Below are 24,445 nucleotides of genomic sequence, written 5' to 3' on the forward strand. Positions count from 1 at the left end.
AGCCTCTCAGCAGCAGGAGGTGGAGGAGGATCAGCCTTCATCAGGCCCCTTTAGGCCCTCCCCCCGCGCCCCTCCTCACGGCTGCTCTGCTGCCTCCTCAGCGGGTCTTTTCGGAGACAGTCTTCTCCTAACCGGACTGAGGGTCTCCTGAGGCGGTGACCGTGCGGGATGAGGGCCGCGGAGGCCGCAGCGCGCGTTTGGGAGCGGCGCTCGTAACAGGTAAATGTTGCGGCTGTGCGCGTGCGTGTTTCTGATCAATCAATGCAGTCATAAGGGAGAACAGTTGACTTGGAGGGAGAAACTTTTCTTATCGAACTTTTAATTTGAGTAAAAAGATGCGGAAAAGGTTTACAGAAGGAAAACTTTTCTGTAAGGGGTTTATTGCTTCTGAGGCAGAATCTCGTTTCTCACTCAGAACCATCACAGAACCAGGTTTTTCTCACACAGACAGTGGAACTTAGGAAGAGTCTGAAAATGACAGTAATGCTGAACTCCGGATTGCAGATCCCCTGAATTCAGAAATCCCCCTCAATTGAAGCACGTTGAGGTTCCATCCAGGTCCATTTTTGTTCGGTTTTGAAATGTATTTTGGACCAATTTGACCCGAGCGTAAAAAGACGAAATGCTTTGGTTTTCCGGTTTTATGACACCGTGCGTTCAGCCCCTCACACATGGCGCACCGTCTCCAAACAGTCCCCCTGTTTTCTTCTGCCAGGGACTTTGATCAAACCAAATCAGCTGGAGTCTCAGCGATGACTGAATCCTATCAGGAAGAACCAAAAACCAAAGAGGAAACCTGAAACTTTACGCGGAGGGTTGTGTTTGCGCACAGATGCGTAAATGTTCCAGGCTGAGGTAGGGCGCAGACCAGTAACAGAAGAAGATCCAAACAAATCGTTTGAGTTTAAACAAATGTCTTTTTCCCATTTAAGTAAAAACACATCACACTTTCATCTGAAAATTCTCCTTAACCTAGAAGACCTGGACCTGTTCACAAAGACATCAGTTCAGAACAGAAAACCTTTAAGGCATCACCTCAACTACAGTGACGGAGTAAGCATGCTACTTGGCTGATATCTTATTATTACTACATGTAAGACAAACAAGCCTAAAAACAGGTACTTTAGTCATGAATACTCAAAATACAGAATTTTAGCTATTTTTACACTCACTGTCCCTTTATTAGGGACACCTTGCTAGTACCGGTTGGACCCCCTTTTGCCTTCAGAACTGCCTTAATCCTTGGTGGCAGAGATTCAACAAGGTTCTGGAAACATTTGTCAGAGACTTTGGTTCATATTGACATGAAAGCATAATGCAGTTGCTAAGAAAATTACCCCCACCACCGGCCTGAAGTGTTGAAACAAGGCAGGATGGATTCATGCTTTCATGTTGTTGATGCCAAATTCTGACCCGACCATCCGAATGTGGCAGCAGAAATGGAGACTTTTCTTCTATTCTCCAGTTTTGGTGAGTCTGTGGGAATTGTTGTCTCAGTTTCTTGTTCTTAGCTGACCTGGTGTGGTCTTCTGCTGCTGTAGTCCATCTGCCTCCAGGTTGGACGTGTTGAGATGCGGTTCAGAGATGCTCTTCTGCAGACCTCGCTTGTAACCAGTGGTTCTTTGAGTTCCTGTTGTCTTCGTATCAGCTGGGACCAGTCTGACCTCTGGCCTCAACAAGGCATTTCCGTCCACAGAACTGCAGCTCACTGTATATTTTCTCTTCTTTGAACCATTCTCTGTAAACCCTAGAGATGGTTGTGGGTGAAAATCCCAGTAAATCAGCAGTTTCTCTAATCCTCAGACCAGCCCGTCTGGCACCAACATCCATGTTCAAAGTCCCTTCAATCCCCTTTCTTCTCCATTCTGATGCTCGGTTTGAACTGCAGCAGATCGACTTCACCATATCCACATGCCTAAATGTATTGAGTTGCTGCCTTGCGTTTGGCCTATTCGACACCCCACTTTATATATATATATATATATACATATACATACATACGCACACACATTAATATTAAGGGGAAAAAATATCTTAGTTTGAAAACAAAAGTACTACCTAAGTTCACGAAGGATATGAATATACTTGAAAGGTTGTGTGACACAGTGTTGGGTTTTTTGAACAACAAATTTTGTTTTGTATTTTAATGTTGCTAATCTTTTTCCAAATCCTTTTATTTCAGTACTTTACTGTAGATTTAATGCGATCAAAGCGTTTTCTTTCTTCATTAAACACTTGGACGCACATATAAAGTTGAGCTGTGATGAGCTTGTATATGCTAAAAAAAGGTTACCAGTGCCTCTTCTAGATCTTTTTAAGGAGATTTCCCACAGAAAAATACTCCACACCAAATGTTTGCTCACTCTGAACCCCCGCACCCCCACCCCCGTGTTGAGCACAGAGGAATGCACCTCCTCACGAGGTCGATGGTCAAACTACCTTCAGGAGTTGAATCAGTTGACGGCTCAGCGACTACAGTTTCCACCTCTTTCGGTCTGGCGTCCTTCAAGTCCCAACTAAAAGTTGTCGCAGCAGCCCGGCTTCAGAACCAAGGCTCCCACAGAACATGGCTGGACCTGTTTGGATTTCAATATTTTGGCAGTGAGGGTTTAAGGTCACTCATAGATCAGAGCTCTGAAAGAATGTTCTGTAATTTGAGGGTTGCAAAACAACATTTTAAATCAGGTTAATTTACTCACTTTCTTGCATACATTTGCTTTGTTTTTAAGATGTATTATTGTACGTGCTGCACATTTGACACGCATTTGCAGCAGAATTGTTTTATTATCATGATAATACTATTTTATCATGTTTGTAACTTAATTTGGTCATTGAATTATTCTTTTTGCAAGACAGAAGTCCCAACTTTATTATCAAAAAACAAGTTTTTCCATCTCATTGAAATGTTACCTGCCGCTCGAGTTACATATGAATTTGAAATTGGTTAAACATCATTCATAAAATGTGGAGTTTTTTGTGTATGTGGCAGAAATGGGAGCTGGAGCTGTAACGACAGTGGCTCTATCGCTCCCCAATGGTCTGCATCAGCATGGAATACTGCATCATCAGGCCCACAGCTGCTTCTCATTATTGGAGGAATGTGGGGCTTTTGTAAGAAAAGACGGGGCAGAAACTGGCTGCCTCCTCCAAATCCTTTTCCAAACCCTCTTCTCTTTTCTTCCTTCCAGCTGAAATCAGGAAATGCTGCAGCCATCTCTGATGAGACCATGAGAGCCCACACCCGTGGGGCGCCCACAGCCTTCTTTATACTGTGGGCACTGCTGGTTCCGGCTTCCCCAGCTGAAGTAGACCCCAGCGGGGGAATTCCCTTCATGGGAGGCAACTACGATGGTCATCCCATGCTGTATTTCAGTAGAGGCGACGTGGAGGAGCTGCAGTACGCCGCAGCAGGAAGTCACCGTGACATGGCCCGAAGGATCCGTGAAGCTGGGGAAGCCATGCTGGAGCACCCAGAGGAGTACCTGCCCCCCTGGAGCCCCGTCGAGTTCAGCGCCCGCTGGAATGAGGTGTACGGGAACAACCTGGGCGTGTTATCCATGTTCTGCCTGCTGTATCCGCATCGGGCCGGGGCCCTCCACCTGGCCAAGGACTACATGGAGAGGATGGCGGCGCAGCCTAGTTGGTAGATTTTGTGTCTTTTATTATTTTATCATTAGGATTTATGGAAATAACATATTGTTTTGACTATAGCTCCACTGTAAAGGGAAGGGCAGCGTCTGCAGATGGTTCCTGATATCTTCGTGTTCCATCAGCTGCTCACTTAAATCCTCCACCTCCGTTCCGTCTGACCCACGCAGGCTCATGGGCAGAACTCTAGTTCAAATGTTGTGACCCGATAAGCCTTTACCTCAGGAAATATGTTTAGCAGCTGTTTTCTGAGCGTGCCCTCCCCCCTCTGGCCTCAGGGAGAGGAAATGAAATCCTCAGATGTGAGCAGAACAGCTCAGAGAGTTTAAGGCACCAGGTGAGCTGATGATAATGAGGTCTACACTGATCTGACGGCTTCCAGAACCTTCTAAGGCCTCACAGCCCCCCAGAAAACTCCCTTCACACTAGCTGTGAGGCTTTTTGTGTTCTCCTGTTTCCACTGAACTCTGAGCTCAGTTTTGAGGAGGATGAGTAGCTGTTGGTCAGTGCAGGCTACTACAAGCTGCCTTTGTGCACTTTGTGGTTTGACTTGGGGTGAAACATCTATCTTACAGTGAAAAAATGAGCAGAGCTGTGCGGACATGTGTGCACATCTGGCAGTTTCTGTTCTGACAGCAGGACAGAATGCCTCCGTTTCTTGCTGGGCCTTCATCATGTTCTTGGAGAGCTCCTGTTTTTTTTACTGTTTGTTGAATGATGTGGTGCAGCCCACTGGGCTAACTCAGCAGCACCCACGTGCAGGAGATGACAGCAATGGAAATGTTAGAGGTTTGCAATGAAGATGCCCTGAGAGGAAATGACGGCTGGAAAACTTTTCTGTCTGAGTGCATTTTTTTGTAGAGTTCCTCAGTGGTTCATGGAACTCTGTAAAAGTAGTTAAAGCTAACTGATTATGGAAAACCTAGCAAACACTCTTTTTATACACCTTTAATCTACATACAACGACCAAGAGTGTTTACATGCACTAGAGACCGAGGGAGTGGGCACTAATGAAGACCAGGTTGCTGTTCTCCCCTCTCCAGGAGTTGGAGTCAAAAGCTGCAGTCCTGCTTTTCCACAAAACCCTTGCATTGTCTGACTGACTAGACACACCTGATCCAGGTGACCAGCTGTGGGTGTGGTGAGGGCATCCGGAGAACTTGTGTAAAAAAAAAAAAAAAACAGAAAAAAAGCTACTATTTTTCAGCCCCAAGATTTAATCAGATGCTTTTTATCACAAACTCTAGGATTGTGGCTGAACGGCTGCGGGATCACTCAGCTAATGTATCTATAACCCTGAGGTGACCCCCGCTCATACTTCAACAGTCGACTTTAGGAATGGGAAAACAGTTGTGGTGTACGTATGTGATCATATCTGCGTAAAACAACAAACATCTCAGGTTCATGTGATGAGCAGGACTCTTCCGCTCACAAAACTACATTTGGCCCTATGTTCTTTGGTCTGTAAGCATTACTGAGATCCTGTTTGTGAATATGTCCATCCATATTCTAGACCTGCTTGATTCCTTTTGGGGGTTACAGGGTTGCTGAAGCCTGCCCAGGTACTATTGGGCAAAGGCAGGCTACACCGTTACCAGTCCATCATTGAACAACATAGAGACAAACAACCACACAAAGTCACATTCACTTTAGAGTCGTCAAATGACCTATGAAGCATGTTTTTGGTCTGTGGGAGGAAAACCCACACGTGCCCAGGAAGAACATGCAAACTCTACACCGAAAGAATCCACGTGGGATTTGAACCAGGACCTTCTTACTGTGCTGTTCGGAGATCTATTATGAAAAGAAAAACGCATCAACGTGATAAGATTTTTCATTTGACCATCTCTTGTACTGCAGAGGATTCTTGCACCTCTCCTCTTTAAAGTGTTACTTCAGTTCAGTGAGGAATGCAGACTCTGGTTTCTGAACAGCTGGAGTTATTCATATCATGACACCATCCAGGTCAGACTGGAGCCTCCACTTTCACTGGACTGTTGGAGCTTTGCTCTGACGCTCTGGTCATAGATTTGTTTTTACGTACCAAAACCTTGCATAAGCTGCAAAGCCACACTTCACTGTATAGTAACTTTGCCTCTGAGAAACAACCTGTAACTCATTCTCTTAATGAACAGCTCTGACACTAGATCAAACGTTTTCCCAACAGCTATCTAACGTGTGCATTTGGAACAGTGGTGAAGCACACACAATGCCCTTTTTGAAACCCCTTTTCTAGTATTTTGCCAGGTTGAGATCTGGTTTAAGACAGCGGGGCTCTCTTCCGACTCTACTGAATACACAGTTGTTTATGATGAGTTTTGGTTTGATTTACAAGCTTAACACTTTGATTTTAGAGTAATGGCTTGTTCAGATAAAGTTTTTCAGTCTCTGTCATGATTTCAACCTTTGCTCAGTCTTTCACTCATCCCCGCATGGAATTGAACATTTTTCCATTTCCAGCTCTGACATGATGTTGACCGTGCATCATCAGCTGAGGAGTCGGAGAATAGCTTGACGGTTTTCCACTCCAGTCTCCTCAAAGTTAAAAGACAGACCAAAGATAGTTTGGATACAGATTAATGTGCAGCAGCAGAAACTTGTTTCTGTTTCAGTCTGCTGATGTTTCTGTCTTATGGCGCCGTGTTTCCACAACTCTTCTTCTGTCTGGTCCTCTGGCTGATTACACATCTAAAAGATTATTGTTGTCACCAGTCTTAACTAGTGTGCAAAAGCAAAAAATAACAATCTTATTGATCTTAACAACATCTTTTAATTTTTATTCAATTGGTATAAAGATCTGGATTAAAGGCAAGATTGGAAACAGTAGTCAGTTAAAAACTGTGTTCCACAGCAATAAATGAGAATTAGATAGATCCATTGTCTGGTTACTGTATGGGTTGTTGGAATGATAAAAATCTGGCAACTTCACATCAAACTCACTACTTGTTCACAAATGTTTAAATTCCAAAATCACCTCTTGTAATTCTGTGGCTGTAGCCGTTTGTAGAACCAGGAGCTGGGAGTTGATACTGGGACCTGTTCAGAGGTTTACTGTGCATCACCTGACGGCAGAAAAGCTGAAGGTTCTGGAGAAAATGTCTGAGTCGTGACCGCAATTCTTATGAATGTAGTTTTCATTTGATAGGAAAAAAAGTATTTTTGTACATTAGACGTGGTTTATGACTTCTCAGATTAAACAAGGTTCTGTTTTCAGAAAAGAAACACTTGGTTCTCAGACAGATTGCACTGTTTTTAAACCACTCCACTGTTGTGACTCCTCATCTCCTGGGATCTTGATGAAACTCTCACTTTGATCTCTACCACTCATGCCTTACCGTTTGATCTCTGCAGTTTCTGCTCCACTTTCCTTTTGCTTAAACTCAGCATAGTGTTTATGGAGGTGCTCTCCGTTTCATGACTGAACACATGGCTGTCCTGAGATTCTGCAGTCTTTGAGTTTGAACTGTGTTGAGTTAGAGAAAGACTGCCATGAGGATGGCTCTTTCATTTATGGTTCTTTTTGGACTTGTGTTCTATTTTTTAGTGTTTTTTCTTTTCATTCCAAAGGTTGTTCTGTTTGCACTTGTCCACTGAACCTTGTTGTGTGTTGCAGGTTGGTCAAGGACGCCCCGTGGGACGAGGTTCCCCTGGCGCACTCTTTGGTGGGCTTCGCCACAGCATACGACTTCCTGCACGAGTACCTAAACAAGGACCAACAGGAGCGTTTCCTGCAGGTCATCGGCAATGCTTCACGCCTCATGTATGAGAAGTCCTACGTTCGAGGGTGGGGGTTTCAATACCTGCACAACCATCAGCCCACCAACTGCGTGGCTCTGTTAACAGGAAGTCTGGTTTACATGTCTCAAGGTAAGCACCTGAGCTTCATTTATTTCAAATACAATGCTAGCTTTCCCTTTTCTTCCTAAATAACCAGTCTTTGATAACCTGGTCCAGCGTGTCCAACACCTGAAGAAATCTGAGACACAGCCGATGATGTTTGTTGCAAAAATAGTTCTAGGGAGGTTTCAGTTTATTGTGTGCCTGCCGTGTTAGAGAATAAATTAATCTAGAAGACAGAAATGGTTATAAAAAAACCTGCCTTTACTGTAACTTTAACGACAAATAAAAGCTCAGAGGCGCAGCATGAAATCAGATCATATGGATGCTAACTAGTGGCTTAGTCAGTTATCTGTCTTTTCTCAAATGTTTTTTAATTCTTATTTCTGCAGGTAATAATGGAAACTAAAGTGATACACACAACAGTAATTGTGTCTTGGAGCATTTATATACAAATGATCAATTGCTAATAAAGTTAAACATTTGCCTTCAGAGCTCCACAATCTGTGTTTAATTTAAAAATGGCAAAACAAGAAAAAAACATCGCTTTGAAATATCTGTTTGGCTTTGATGTTTTTGGATTTTTCAGTTGCAGTCCCAGCAAAAATCGAAAGATCTTCTACACGATTTTCTTGCTTGTTTTAAGATATATATTTTATATTTTATTTGTATTTGAGAAGTAGAAAATATGCTGGGCGGGGCCATCAGCAAGGCTCCATTCCGATGCATCCACTTGCAGACAAATTCCTTCACTACTCACTAACTACAAAGTCCACTATATGTGCATTTTGTAGTGCTGTCCAGATCTACAATTCCAAAATCGAGTGACCTAGAAATTTCCCAGAAGTCTCTGCAAAAAATCAGTGTATATCAAATGATAGTAATGAAATAGATTTATCTGCGCTTTTCCAGACGCTCAAAGTTCTTCCAATGTGTCCATTATTTATTCACTCCTCATTCATACTTGGTGATGGTAACTACTCAATCCATCAATCAATTTATTATTTGTATAGCACTTATAAAGGCCAAGGCAACCAAAGTGCTTAACATAAAATCCAATAAAATCACAAACAATATGATGCAATAAAGAAACAATCACAATAAAACAATAAAATCAATTGAACAATAAAAGCAATAAAACAATAAAAACAATAACAGAATTAAATTAATAAAATGAACAAGTCCCACTAGATACGCTCACTGGAGTTAAAAGCCTGAGTAAAAAGATGTGTTTTTAAAAGAGTCTTAAAATTACTGACAGTTCTGGCAGACCTTACAGAATAGGGGAGAGCATTCCAGAGTTTAGGACCTGCACCTGAAAAGGCTCTGTCTCCCCGAGTCACAAGCTGAGTCCTGGGAACCACTAAAAGCATTTGATCTTCAGACCTTAGGACTCGACATGGACGATAAACATGCAAAAGCTCAGAAAGATACTGAGGTGCCAGACCATTCAGACAATTAAAAACCAAAAGTAGAATCTTAAAAGAAATTCTAAAAGACACAGGCAGCCAGTGAAGTGAGCGTAATATCGGGGTCATATGCTCAACACCGTCTGGTCACCTACTGATGTACCCACAGCTGCCCTGGGGCAGACTGACAGAGGCTGCCAGTTCACGCCAATGGCCCCTCTGACCATCACCGGGACATTCATACATATTCACACACCAGTGGAGCCATGCTGGAGTAAGGGAGGGTGAAGTGTCTTGCCCAAGGACACAACCACATCGAACCGATGTCACTTTGTTCATTGGACGACCTGTTCAACCGCTTGAGCCACTGCCGCCCAATCCATATCGATGCTCACTGGAATGGGGAATAAAGACCACAGTTCATTGCGTTTGAACAATTTCTGCGAAAAAATGTATTTAAATGTATTTTTTAAGAAACCATTATCGTTTTCATCATCAAAACACAATATGTTCATTAAAAATTGTTGTAAAATGCTTGTATCAATTAGATTTTCACTTCGTGAATTCGTTGACGTCATATTCACCGTTCGGAAAAGAAAGCTAGTGTGCGTGGTCTCCGAATTGCTGTTAAAATCAAGGGCACTACATCATTTTTTAGTAGTTAGGGGTTAGGGTGGGAATTTGGACACAGCCATAGATTCATGTACGCCTTTGTTTTCCTCTTCTGAGTTATAATCTGGCTCTAAACTTTAAGCCAGGATAGTTTTTTTTTTTTGCACCAGCAATGTTAGCTTGGGGTTGTGAGGGGCTGTTTCTGATGAACTCCTGGTGCTCTGCAGAAACTATGTCCTAGAAACTGCAGGTTCCTTAAATGAAGACCACTGGGAATGTTGGAGTGGGACGTTAACGAACTTCCACTTTTGGGATTTTCTGTTAAAACTCAGTGAACTCTGTGTGAAGATTAGTGTGACTTTCATTTGGGAACATTTTTCTCGTTGCTCTTATATTTGAAACTTTAGCGTTGTGTCCTTTTAATTTGAAACTTACAAAGGGGGCAGCTCTCTCTGTGTGAAAACCTGTGCAGGAGCTAAAAGCTGCATACAAAGAATAACACAGCTCAACAGAGGGAATTTCATTAGTCTGGATTTACTGGAAAGTTTTAGTCCCACATTGACTGATGGCTAACTGGGGGTTTCCAGGGAGGGGCTTCCTTTAAAGCTCGACTCTTTGTGGACTTTTTGCATTACTTTAGAATATAATTGTGTTGTTCTGCCTCCTTTTGAGACTGGGTCCCGGAGCAGAAAGTGGATGTTCTTGATTCTGTCAGCTGCCTTCTCCAGTGCTCCTTACTGAGTTCCTGAATGCTGCCATCAGCAGCCAGCTGTCCATGTTTTTGGCATTCACCTCAGTGAGCTAGCTGAAGTTGGCTGAAGGATCCAGTTAGAGGATTTCTCTCCATGGAACTGCTAAAATGTATACCAAAACTTGAAACTTTGAAGAAAGCGTCTTAGCCTGATAGAGGCGACTCAAAACAGGCACTCATTATGGTTGTTCCATTTGTGTAGAAGTGGTGTTTGTGTGTGCAGAGTTCACATCACCGGACTGGACGGGCTGCTCTGTGGTTTCCAGGCTCAAACCAATCAATGAGGGGCTCACGGCAGCCGGGGAATGGCTCCCCAGAGTGGGTGTCGGCCGTCCTGAGATTCCTCAATGAACTGTGGTTGTAGTGTTTATGTGTTTGCCTGTTCTCATAGTAAACCCTGTGTGTGTGCCACAGGGGGAGTATGTACAGAGCAGCGTGGCACAACTGTGTGATGTTTTTTTTTTTGCCACAGGTCCATGTTTGGAAATATGTGGGAGGTTTGCCAGATTCCAGTGGGTAAAGGATGATAACTCTGTGACAGAACTCACTGAGCTACAGGGGTCTAAACTGAACAGAAATCAACTTTATACAGAAAAACAACAGAGTGAGGTTTCCTTTTTGTTTTTCCTTTAAAAGATTTGCTTCAGATTTACTCGTTCACCTGGATTTCAACTTCCACAACTCAAATGCCAATAAGCAGTGATGGATGGTACTCATGTGGTAACCAGGTGAGTTAATGAGGGTGGCTTTTGTAACACCCGATAATTTGTGTTTGAAATTGGACATAAATTTAGGTACTATTCTGAGTGATGTCAGTTATGTCTTGTTTTTGTAGTTCTGTTGAGAGGTTTTCCATAGATGTTGTCATTCTAATAAATCATTGGTTATGCCCGTTATTCACGTGTATCCAGCCAGGGGTGGTGCAGGTTTTTGGGTTTTCTGGGCCTGTGGAGGGTCATAGACAGGAGGGGCTGTATCTCAACAGAAGTGCAGGTGTGTCTTGCAGTACTCTTGAGCCTCGTATGGTCATCTCAAGGGACGTCATGTGTGTACTAAGTGTATTGTGAAGTATTCATAAGGATAACGTAAGTTACACGCACTTATGATGTACGGGTGTCAAATGAAATCTCCAGATTATCAAGGCATTCTGGGTAGAAATGTGCTGCCTAGTGTCAGAAAGCTTGGTCTCAGTCGCAGGTCATGGGTCTTCCAACAGGACAACAATCCAAAACACACAGCCAGAAACCCCCAAGAATGGCTCAGAGAAAATCGTTGGACTATCCTGAAGTGGCCTTTATGAGCCCAGATCTGAATCCCATTGAACATCTGTGGAAGAAGCTGAAACATGCCATTTGGAGAAGACACCTGTCAAACCTGAGACAACTGGAGCAGTTTGCTCATGAGGAGGGGGCCAAAATACCTGTGGACAGGTGCAGAAGGCTCATAGACAAATACAGAAACCGTTTCATTGCAGTGATTGCCTCAAAAGGTTGTGCAACAAAATATTGTGTTATGGGAACCATCAATCTTATCCAGCCCTGTTTTAGTAGTTTTTTTTTTATAATTCTGTTAATCAACAACTCAAAAGTAATGGCTGATCTTGATTATTTAATTTTCAAAAAATTTTAATTTTATTGTTACTTTTGAACGTTTCAAGTCATTTCAGTGAGCATTGTGGACTTTCTTTCTTTACAGTTTTTCTCAGACGCTTTAGTACCATTCTCAGATCAGAATGAAATTCCCAAAACTATTTGTTCAATCTTCACATCATGATGTCACTTGTGCACATCATATTAGCAGTTTCTCACTTCTTTGAACAAGTTGCAATTGCTTTGGTACATCCATGCAAATGATTATGTACAATTATCTGCTCTTTGCTACATTATCAATTGTTTATGTCATGTTGATCAAAATGTATTATATAGTTCACTTTGCAATAGTCTTACTCCTCAAAACACCTAGTCATTAGTTCATCGTATAAGTCATTAACTGCAAAATGGTTGACCAAGTTGTCATAATGTGACAAACATATTTTGCTGCGTTGCAAGAGAGGATATTCTCTGTGATGTGGATGAGAATTTGTGGCCTAACATACAGGAACGACAAGAGGTGTAGGAAGACCACACCAATTCCTACTGCACTGCCTGTACTGTTGGACAGAATATTGTCCTATCTTTTTTTCCCTTTGTGTTACTGTTTGCAGTGGGGTTTTTTTCTATGTTGGCATGACATGGTCTGTCAACAAATTACAATATGAACAATAAAAGTGTAAATGTGAATCTTGTCCAGTCTCTTGCAATCAAACAAAAAAGGTGTAACTTACATTTTACAATAATTGTCATCCAAACTTTAGCCATAGTTTACATCAGAACCTCCCTCTAAAGAACACAGTTATATTGACAACATGACTAAGTCATTTGACTATCTTGTTCGTAGACAATGACACAAGGACTTGACATTCTGATGGCACTGACATGTTCTATGACATGAAGACTCAGTTTTCAGAGATGAACTAAAGATTTTGAGCAAGTTACAGGCTTTTGCAAGAAATCCATAGTGTTTTGCTGTTTGAACAAATTGTTTTGAGAAATGCACACACGTATTTGCAAACTTCAATTCTGATCTGAGAATTGTACTAAAGCGACTGAGAAAAACTGTAACTGATAGGTACCAACAATTTTGTCCACCAATGTATGTGTGTCAGCTCGCTGTGTGTGTAAGAGGAATGAGCATGAGAGCAAGAGTGAGTGATGGCCTCCCTCTTGTGCTGCACGCGCTCCCTCCTCTTTCTTACACACACGTGTGGTTTCAGCACATACACATCCTCAATCTACAAACATGTTTCAATGTGGGGACATGCAGCTTATAGACAGGTGCAGCTTATGTATGTACAAAATGGTTTATCCTTTAAAAATGTAATGGGTGCGGCTTGTAATCAGGTGCGCTCTATAGCCCGGAAATTACGGTACTCAGGCTGCATGCACAGGGTGCACATAGGGCACACAGTTATCAGTTAAACAGCACTAACGGGCTTCTTGTGCAGTGAACAGGATATGGGGTTTAAAACAAATCGTACAACATGCCTGCGTCTCACCTATTTCAGTCTCACTTATCCTCACGGTTTGTTTAAAGTCCCACTCTGTTCATCTTTTTATATATTTTCAAAGCGTTCCCAGTGGTCTTATAATTATGATGATGCTGTTTTTAGCCAAGATCCAAAAACCTGTGTCGTCTTCTAGAACAGTGTTTCTGCAGTTCATCAGAAAATCACCTCTGAGTTGGGTTGTCTGAGTTGTGGGCGGGACTTTTGATGTGGAAGTAGGCTTTCACCAATTTCCCATCATCCCTTTGTTTATACACTCTCCTAATAGCTGACAGCCCCTCACAACTCCAACCTAACATTAGCAGTACAACAATAATGGTGAGCAATATCAGAGCCATCCAGTCATACAATTTTAATCCAGATTCCAGCTCAGGCGAGAAAAACAAATACAAACGTGGATCTCTTTGTCTGACATCAGAATGGAACAGAGCAGGGAGATTGTGACCACCCAGAATATGTTCTACTTTACCTCAATCTTTCTTAAACTGCCTTTTTTTCATCTTCTAATCCGCAACGATTTGAATAAAAAAAATTCTCAGAAATGCAGTTTTAATCTTACTTTTTTTTATACATGTCCTCCATCATTTCCGTCATAATAATAAGGCCCCTAAACATCCAACCTTTTGTTTGGCAAATAAGAAAGATGTTATCAATGTTTTGTCTTTTTCTCCTTTGTGTTGGCTGCTCTGTGTTGGTTCCTTTGGGTTTTGATTGTTGTTGATATACAGAATAGTTTCCAACAATTTTATTGAAAGTTCCCTATAGTTCTTTATTTCCCAGTTTTACTCTTGTGTTACTGCACCTTAGAGCAAAAGGTTTGGAAAAGGAATCTTTGACTTGTTACAAAGTCAAAGCAAAAGATGTTAAGCCACTGTATGGAGAGGTCTTTAAATCAATGACCTGAAGGTTTATTGTGTGATGAATAACCTTAGATACTGCTGGCTCATGAGTACACCTCACTACAAAAACAACACTGCTTTGTCTCGTCTTTTTCTTCACATAATAATATAATAATAATAATAATAAAACTTTTTTTGTATAGCACCTTTCAAGATAAAAATCACAAACTGCTTTACAATAAAACACTAAGTAAAACACACAAAAGCAAAAAGAGAATTAGGAAAAAGCAATTAAAAAAGCTGTTTTTAGCTGCTTTTTAAAAGAAAACACTGAGTCTGCAGTTCTGAGGTTGAGAGGAAAGGAGTTCCAGAGCGATGGAGCCACTGCTGCAAAGGCTCTGTCACCTTTAGTCTTTAACCGTGTTCTCTTAACAACCAGCAGACCATGGTCACATGATTTCAGGGACCTGAAGGGCTGCACAAGCTCTATTACATAGACTGGTGCTTGGTTGTTAAGAGCTTTGTCTATTAAAATCAGGATTTTAAAATGCACTGTGAAACAAATGGGGAGCCAGTGCAGCTGGATTAGCAACGGGGTGAAGTGTGAAAACTTGAAAAATATGGTTCAAAGTCTTGCAGCAGCGTTCTGGACCACCTGCAGCTGTTCGAGATATTTTTTACTTAGACATGCGAAGATGGAGTTGCAATAATTAGGATGAGAAGAAATAAAAGCATGGATGAGCATCTCCATCTCAGAATGGGACACAACTGGACTTAGTTTGACAATGATTTTGAAATGATAAAAGCAAGAACGAACAAGTGACCCAATGTGAGATAAAACTGGGTCTAGAGTTACCCTGAGGTTCCTCACAGTAAGGAAACAGGTGGACCAAGCCCCTGGACGATCATCGAGGGAGGCAATTGTCAGGAGCACAGAAGAGGACCTCAGTTTTAGCTTAATTTAGTTGGAGAAAATGAGCAATCATCATTCAAGGATTAATCTGCATAAAATCTGAATTTAAAAACATCCTGATGTTTCAAAGACTTAATGAAGCTTAAAATATGCTGCAAAGGCAGCAGATATAAAATGAACCAGAGAGGACCCAAAACAGACCCTTGTGGTACACCAGAGGTGAGGGATCCAGAGGACTTGAGTTTAGAAGATGCTACAGAAAAAGGATCTACCAGTCAGATATGAGGAGAACCAGTTTAGAGCAGATCCAGAAACCCCGACCCAGTGTTTCAACCTGTCCCAGAGGACATAATGGTTGACAGTTCTACTCTCTTAATAATTTCAAAATAAAACTTGTTCAAATGACACGATCCTTTTAACTTGGTTAATTTTGAATAGAATGCCCTTTTAAGAAAGATTAACCCAACTCCTGCTTCTGTCTTCCAGGTTACCTTCAGGAGGCATACTTGTGGACCAAACAAGTTTTGTCCATCATGGAGAAGTTCATGGTTCTGCTGCAGGATGTGACGGATGGCTCGCTCTATGAGGGCGTGGCCTATGGGACCTACACCACCCGCTCTCTTTTCCAGTACATGTTTCTGGTACAGCGCCACTTTGCCATCGGCCACTTTAGTCACCCCTGGCTGCTTCAACACTTTGCTTTCCTCTACAGGACCATCCTCCCCGGTAACTACCACCCACTCTGAATGGTGTGTTTGCAAAGTTATGAGTATTAAGGCCTTTCTTTTCAGCGGAAATTTACGTGTTAAGGCAACAAAATGCAGAACATGTCAACAGTTTGCAAAGGACTGTTAATTGTGGACACTTCCAGATTGTTCTTGCCACGCTGTGTTCTACCCGAACCTAACAGGGTAAAAAAAGACTCAGGCTTCTATATAGCAGTGGAGTTTGAACCCGGTGCTTGTATGGGTTATGCATGCATGGAGTGATTATCCTCAGCTGTGCTGAGACCTGCAGGGATCTGAGGTCTCCTGAAAGAAATGTTGTCCTCGGGTCAGGGAGAGGGCAGCAGTAGGGGGAAGGGCCTCTGGGTCAGTCTCTGACATGTCGCAGCTCAGTGCTGACGGCTTCCTGCTAACTCGAACAACACAGGCATGTTTTACCCAGAACGGGGGAGTTTAGTTCAAAAATTGCTCCCATTAGACCAGGGGTGGGCAAACGTTTTTTACTCGTGGGCCACAAAAGGTTATAAAATTTAACAGAAGAGCCAAACCAGGAGCTGGTTGGTGGAGTGTTTTGGTAATCCAACTCATAAGAGAAAGAAAAACAGAATCTGGATATAAACATGCTTTAATTGTGATAGAAAATTAATATACTGTATGTAATGTTAAACAGAACTTTTTTGAGTTTTTATTTCAAAACCATGGCCTTTACACCAATTACAATTACACCAATAGGTTGATGTCCCTTAAGGCCCGTACACACCGGGACGAATATTCGCCAGGCGTTATTCGCCAGCGTTTTTCGCCACGTTTTCTGTGTTCACACCCAGGCGATTTTCGCTGACGATGAGCCGAGCGAACATGCAATTTCCTTCCCTGACATTAGATGGCGCTTAATGTAAACAGAAATACTCCTGTACACAAGGTGGCGCTGCGCAACTTTACGCTTCTTAAAGTCGCTTTTTACTATGAAGAAGAGAGCAAGTATTTACGCGCTAGTCAGAATAATACAAAGAAAACATGAATATTTCAAGCACCAGTAGCTCCAACTGGTGCTTGGTTCGGGGATGTTTTAGAATGTCCGTCATTATTTCTTCGCGGCAGTGTAGACGCTACTTGGCGTCTATCTTCTTCGCTGGTATGTGAGCTCAGCAAGGCAGTTTTGTGTTTGAGCGCCCCCAAGTTGTGTTTTACTGTAACTTCAGAAGCTCCAGACACGTGTGCAAAAGCGCCATTCTCATTGGTCGAATAGATTTCGACGCGAGGCGTCAAAAAAGAAAACGAACACGAGGCGTTTTTTTTTTTTTTTGGACGCGTGGCGTTTTTTTTCGCGTCGGTGTGCACACTCTCATTGATGCCCTTTGTTTAGTCACAAGGCGTTAAACGTCAGCTAAAATCGCGGGCGAAATTCGTCCCGGTGTGAACGGGCCTTTAGAGAAATGCTGTGTTCATGTGGTGTTGGAATGATCGGAAAAATGACTCAGAAAACACACATCAATCAGAAAATAAACAAATCTTCAGATGCAATGTAAATGCTGAATAGCTTTCTGCTGCTAAACAAAGGTCAATTGATTTACAGAGCACAATCAATGGCGAAAAACCAGAATTACAAGGAAAAAGGCACATTAATAAGGGTTAACAATATTAATTATTCCAGTTTGGCGGGCCAGATTAAATAGTTTAATAAATGGCCCCCGGGCCGTAGTTTGCTCACCCCTGCATTAGACCTAAAGACGATGCAGTTTGTTGATGTCTATTACTGGCCTTTATGTTTGCTTCAAATTATTCTTCATTATAAAACGCGCCCCGGGCCATTTAGACACATAAAAACCAGCGTTGGGAAGGAAATACTGCAAAAAAAAAAAAAAAAAAAAGGGAAGACGGCCAAAAATACCCAGATGTTGTTGAGAGAAAATCCAAATGATCTTATCATAAACCATCCACATGTTACAAACTATGAAGAGTCCAAAGATACCCAAAAATTACAACCAGAAGACAAATGTTAGAGCAAAAATGCAGACCAAACCAGCACTAAAGAGGTGGGACATTTCCAGAAAGAAAAAGAAAAACAGAATCTGTTCTCTTGACATAATGGAAACTAGTGCTTCACAGAACCTTCTCCATAGCACTCATTTCTTTCCAGTGTTTCATTTTTTGCAGCACCAAACCAAAATGCTCAAGAATCACAACACATTTTCAATTTATTGATGAGGGAGAGGTTTGTGTGTTTTTTTACATTCAAATATTTGTTCTTGAACTAGTTGTTGAAACTTGAACCTGCTGTAGCCCCGAAAGACCCCACCACCACCCGCCCACCTTTGCTTCTAACTGGTCTCTTCTGCCAGGCCCCTCCTAAAAGTTAGGAGGGAAACTCCTAGTACTGGATCCAGAGATTCTCCCTGAGTGTCTCAATACCCCAAACTCTTCTATTGCATATGGAAAGCAGCTGAATTGAAAGAATTCAAAGTATTTCCTGTATTAAAGATCTCTTGACACCGCAGTTCCGTTATTAATGTAAGACGACCGTATTTTGTGGTTTTACTTTACAAAACATCTCTTTGTATTATATGGAGGGAGCCTGTGCTTTTGGGGCATGAAAAGTTTGCATTCATTTAAAAACTCTGTTAGAAGGTTTGGTGTGTGTCTACTCTGACATTATGCTGCCTGCATTTTCACCATCTGAACAGGCTTTCAGAGGACTGTGGCCATTGCCGATTCCAACTACAACTGGTTTTACGGTCCAGAGAGCCAGCTGGTCTTCTTGGACCGCTATGTGTTGCGTAATGGAAGTGGAAACTGGCTGGCAGAGCTGATTCATCAGAACAGAGTGGTGGAAGGGCCGGGCCAGGCGGGAAAAGGCCAGCGATGGTGCACACTTCACACAGAGTTCATCTGGTAAGCTGTGTCTGTCCAGCCATTCCTCTGCGTTGGTTTGGTGAACGCTTTTTGAATCTGATTACAGTTATCTTAATTCTTCTGTCGGGTTGCTTTTGTATTGGTCATTGAATCAGGAAAACTGTTGTTCAGTGTTGCTGTTTCCAATTTATGACGAGTCCTCAGCTTGACTTGAAAACTATTTCATATCTAGTCGCTGCCATGTTGGAATTCATCAGCCAAAGGTTTTGACCTCCACATCCAAAAAGCCCTATGATCAAGGGGAGTCCTGTTTTTGCTTTGGTTCATGCTCTGCCCTTCTAATGTTTGCTTCTCATGGTTCTGCAGGTATGATCCAGGCCTGATCCCTAAACCTCCTTCAGACTATGGAACTCCTCAGCTTCATTACTTTGAGGACTGGGGCGTTGTTACCTACGGCAGTGCTTTGCCTGCAGACTCCAACCACTCCTTTCTGTCCTTCAAATCTGGAAAACTAGGAGGACGTGCCATATTTAATATTGTTCATAATAACAAGTACAAGGAGTGGATCAAAGGTTGGAGGAACTTTAATGCTGGCCATGAGCACCCTGACCAGAACAGTTTCACTTTTGCACCCAACGGTGTCCCATTCATCACGGAGGCGCTGTACGGCCCCAAGTACTCTCTGCTTAACAATGTTCTGTTGTTCAGCTCGGGCCTCTCAGGGAGCTGCTTCACCCCTTGGGCTGGCCAGGTCACAGAGGCCTGTGATTCCAAGTGGTTAAAGTACAAGGCGGGTCTCGCAGCAGATGCCCAGGGCACAGTGGAAGCTGCTATGGAAAGAAAAGGAATGATCTTCATCCGAGGCGAGGGACATTCAGCTTACAGCCCGGATCTGAAGATCCGGAACTTCCAAAGGAATTTGCTCCTGCTTCATCCACAGCTCCTGCTGTTGGTTGACCACATCCACCTGGAGCCAGAGAGCCCAGCCAGAGCAATGAGTGCCTTCTTCCACAACACAGACCTGCCTTTCCATGGTATGAAGGTAGATGACATTTATGGAGCATTTGTGTCGCACGGAGGGCTTAAATATAAGATGTTTTGGATGGATGACACAAGTAGCAGCAGCAAAGGGGTGGTAGGCTATTGGAATTATCCTCGAGGGTACCCATATATTGGCTCCAACTATGTGAACGTCACAATGCCATTAAGGTACCCTCACACAAGGATCGCCTACATTTTCTTCGGACCTGACATGGACGTACAGAGTTTCAGCTTACGTGGGGACAACCAGAGGGTGGATGTTTACCTCACCACTAAGGACCACACCTACACTATCTACCTGCTGACCGGAGAGGTCATCACTAAGCCTTTATTTGCCATGGTTCTGATGGACCAAAAGAAGATTGTATTTGAAAGGGCAGCAGCTGTACCAGACAGTTCACCCCAGGAAGTAGAAGAATACGTCAACGTGGTGGAGGACAACCTCCAGCATGTCAAACCTGTCTTCCAGCAAATGGAGAGGCACATCCTTGGGCGGGTCCTCAACAGCGCCAGCTTTCGTAAAACTGCAGAGCGCCTCTTGCACTTTTCTGACAAGAAGAAGACGGAAGAGGTCATCGAGAAGATGTTTGCCATGTCCAAAAAGCAAAGCAAAAGTAAATGGGATAAAAAGATGAGCTTTGGGGAGAAGCTGTCTGAGAACATGCCTGATATTTTTGCTCAGGTTGAGGTGAATGAAAAAAAACAGAGGCAGAGGACTTCAAAGCGTACGTATGAATACAGCCCAGAGGAAGGAGACGCAGACTCACGGGCTTTCATGGATTATGTAGAAGGCCGCAAGAACAGAAAGGGGGGCTTTGTCAAAGGTCGCAGATTCAAGGAGGTTCATATGGTGGCCACAACTGGGAGTGAGGGTCTGTCCAGCACAGCCTCCTACATTAGACTCTTCCTCCTGTTGAACACCACCACCTTCTTCCTTCTGCTGGCAGTGCTGCTCACCCGGTTCCAGAGGGGCCGCAGCCTGCACACACAAAGGTGCTTCTACACCATCCTTCTGATTGACTGCTTCATCCTGCTGTACCTCTACTCCTCCTGCTCCCACACACAGTGCTAACACCAGGAGAATCTGCTCTCCAAGGATGTGCATTACACTGACTCCACCTCACCAGTGTCTTTGAGTAAGGCTTGATGGAAGAGCGGTATGGCCACTGTTCAAAACACATGTTGAAGTAAACAGGACGCACTGCAAAAACTGAAACTTAAAAATAGGGATGACGACATATTTGTGCCAGTATCGGTATCTGCAGATATTTGCATAATTTCAGTTTAGCGTTATCCGTCTGATATTAAAAAAATCTATATTTTCAGATACATTTTTATTTTTGAGATGGATACTTGTTCCTCATGGATCCCAAGCACTGGCAAAGTTTTAAAGAGATACTTGTTCCTATGTGATCCCTTTTTGTATTTCAAAAAGTTCCAGTACAATGTGATTGTATAGCAAAAGAAAAGTGCATTTGTAATAAGAAAAACAAGAAGGAAATCTAAACTTTGGGTTATTCCTGACACCTTTATATCAGTATTGGCAAATATCGGCTGTCAGCCACAGCTGCAGGGGAAATATCGTTTATCGGTATCGGCGAATAAAATATCAACCCATCCCTACTTAAAAAACTAAAAATACTTGTTTCAAGGAAATGTGTCTTATTTCCTGTTTTGCAAGAAAAATAATCTTATAAAGAAAGATTTTCAATTGCAAAATGATCTCAGAGAAAATACGTCTTAGTGACTAAAATGTTTTTTTCTTAAAATAAAAGACCATTTTCCTTAGCAGATGTTTTGCTTATTTATTTTGGACTTATTTTTAAGGGCCTTCTTTTTGCAGTGTTCATCCATGAGGGAAGTGACAGCATTTAAGACCAAGCTGCTTTTTCTTTTCTTAGATTTTTTACCACAGAGCTTTGAATATGTTTCTACAGAAAAAACTGATTTTTCTGTAATATTTTTGACAATGAAAAAGTAAAATCAAAAGCATGAAGTATAGGGACTTTTTCCTAAGGAAAAGGCTTCTCATCCGTCATGAGATTGCAGCTTGTCTTTCAGTCTTTGGGTTTACTTGCAGCTTTGATCATTATTGTGTTTGTAAAAATGTTTTTTTGGGTCTAACTTGAGTTATGACCAGAAAGAGCTGGTTAAGTTGTTTATTTCAATTTTCTAAAGATGGCTTGCTTGTTTTTTGCTAAGAAAACAAAAAAATTGGGTCATTTTTGTGTCAGAAGTATTTACTGTATATGAGAACTGGACTGAGTGACCTTCCCCTCCCCCGGCGTTCCAAACAGGAAGTACCTACTGGCTCCAAAAAGCCAAAATCCCGTAGACTTTTATAGTGAAATAAACAGCTGTTATTGTTGACTATTTTATTGTTCAGAATGACCTTTCTTGGTCTTAATACCTTTTTTTCAAAAAACATGTTCTTGATAATCCTATTTTTTTTGTGGTACTTTTTTCTGTAGATCCAGTCATTGAAGTTATAAGTGACAAATCAGATGCCTCAAAAGTATGTGTCCGCTGGCCCCCACGTACAACGTTACACATTTGACAAATATTGGCTCCAACATGGATTTGTCCATATTGGGAAAAACGGTGCCTGGATTGACTTGATTGGGTTGGAGTTGGGGGGTAAGGTATTTACTGGTTTAGTTCTCTGAGACAGTCGATGTTCAGACATGATGTGGATCTGAAAGAATTGAATGAAACCTCAGCACCAATGAGACCAGCTGTCATGCTTTGAGTTGATGTCTGCTTCTTGTATTGGGAATTCTATTTATCTATCTATATACCCAGGCTGTGTCCAAACAAAGTGGGTTAGCCTAGACAGGGCACACATTCTTACCTCCCTCCTTCTCTTCCCCAAACCCTCCTCCTTCAGTGTGTGCGTGTGTGGGTGTGAGACTGGTCTAAGGCCTGGTCTAAGCCACACCACACTGCACCAGGGTCAGCTGCACAGCCCAGTGTGGGCACCTCCACAGCAGGGCCTCAGCCGAGGCTGGCTTCCCCTTGCCGCTTCATCCCAAGACCAGACCTCTACCACACCCATCCATTCATTCATACACAAACTCTCTCCACCCATCCCTGTCCTGAGCAGCCGCTCTCCCCTCCACCACAGTCATCCCTCTTGCATTCAACGCTCTTTTTACACCCCCTGTCCATCCCATTCGCGGTCTTCCTCTCATTCTCACTCCACTCACATCAGATGATACCTTTTTCACCAATCGCTCCCTTTCCATTCTTTCAACATGTCCAAACCATCCCAATGCCTTTTGCTCTGCTCTATCAGCCAACTCTCGCATCACACCAGTTGTCTCTCGGATAACTTCATTTCTCACACGATCCATACGCGTCACACCACACATACTCCTCAAACATCTCATCTCAACTACATTCAGCTTCCTCTTTTCCGCCACTTTCAGACTCCATGTTTCAGCCCCATATAACGCTGCAGGCACCACCACACCCCATACAATCTCCTTTTCGCATCCTTTCCCAGTGACCTACATTCAATTTGGGAATTACATTTGGGAATTACATTTTAAAAATACAAATTTCATCTTTACTTTCAAGGCTGAATTTTGAACTTCATGTTTTTAATTCAGATTAAATAAAATAAAAATGTTTTTAAAAGGAAGTTTGAAATACTTAATCCCACAAATTCTAACAAAGTATTTTGTTTTTTCACCCAGTTTGGGGTCTTTTCATGCAGAAGGCAAACACCAATATTGTTTGTCTTAGCAGTCTGAGGGAGACAAAGTGTGAAAGAAGAGGCATACGCCATTTAAATCTCAACTTGTCCTTGGAAGAGTGGCCTTTTTTTGCTCAAATCCTCAAATTTAGTGCTTGTCCAGGATAACACAAATGATCCTTGGCAGTGAGTTGAGGTAAAGCCAGATCATGGTTTACATTAAAACTTTCTGGAGAATAGTTTACAGGGACCTCAGTGTCTAAAGTTCAGCCACTGAAACCCCATCACCTCATCTGATGGTGTCTGTTCTGTAGATCACGGAGACAATCACAAATGTTAATATGTTAAAGCAAGATGAATATGTATATATTTTTTGTCTCTTTTTATATTGTCCATGAATAAAATGACTATACATAGGTGTGCATTCATAATTTTCATCACATGAAAAGGTCTCTGAGACTGGTTCTGGACACTGATACTTTACATCACTGAAGACACAACAGTTGAGTCTTAAATTCATGGTTAATGTTGATGATCAGCCCGTCTTAGAGCTTTTCTTTAAAGGCTAACTTGTTGCTTATTCTAAACATTACTGTAAAAACCCACTCAGATGAAAATTGTGTTCTTGGTGTTTTAATGTGTTCTTGTGGCATTTCTCTGATGAAGAAACCTCTTAGGACGTGGCATCAGCGTGGACATCACATTTTAGGTTATACTACCACAGTAGTTAATTCTGCTTAACTAGACTCCTGTGACTACATGTTTAGAGGGTCGGCTTAAATATTTGCTTGGGTCTTAAGAGGAGAAAGAAAATTAGGTGAAAAATTGTGTTTCTGGGTATGTTCTTATTCAAATCATTGTGAATCTGGAGCAGTTGAAAAATAATTATTTTGTTCTGTAAAAACTACGCTGGGTGGGCCTCAAGTTTTTATTGAGATTGCGCCAAAGCTTCATGAAGCATCAGGCACCACTGTTGCACTTTTCATTGTTGGAATAAAAACTCTGCTTTGGGAGACA

The 24,445-nt window shown here is 42.2% G+C and overlaps 1 protein-coding gene across 2 annotated transcripts; it reads left to right on the forward strand.

The window, feature by feature from the left end:
- On the forward strand, window positions 1-24,445 carry dse (dermatan sulfate epimerase). 2 transcript variants are annotated; one of them, XM_078942785.1, is made up of 7 exons: window positions 1-19; window positions 102-219; window positions 3,189-3,643; window positions 7,262-7,515; window positions 15,599-15,838; window positions 18,522-18,729; window positions 19,057-24,445. In XM_078942785.1, the coding sequence occupies exons 3-7, from the start codon at window positions 3,228-3,230 to the stop codon at window positions 20,801-20,803; spliced, it is 2,865 nt and encodes a 954-aa protein (XP_078798911.1). In that variant the 5' UTR covers window positions 1-19; window positions 102-219; window positions 3,189-3,227; the 3' UTR covers window positions 20,804-24,445. The 2 variants fall into 2 exon arrangements, with proteins under 2 accessions (XP_078798911.1, XP_020570105.1); XM_020714446.2 differs by lacking the exon at window positions 1-19 and having other exon boundaries at window positions 3,189-3,639.

This window comes from Oryzias latipes, chromosome 24 (genome assembly GCF_053564925.1).
Source record: "Oryzias latipes strain Hd-rR chromosome 24, Olatipes_Hd-rR_3.1".
Lineage (NCBI taxonomy): Eukaryota > Metazoa > Chordata > Actinopteri > Beloniformes > Adrianichthyidae > Oryzias > Oryzias latipes.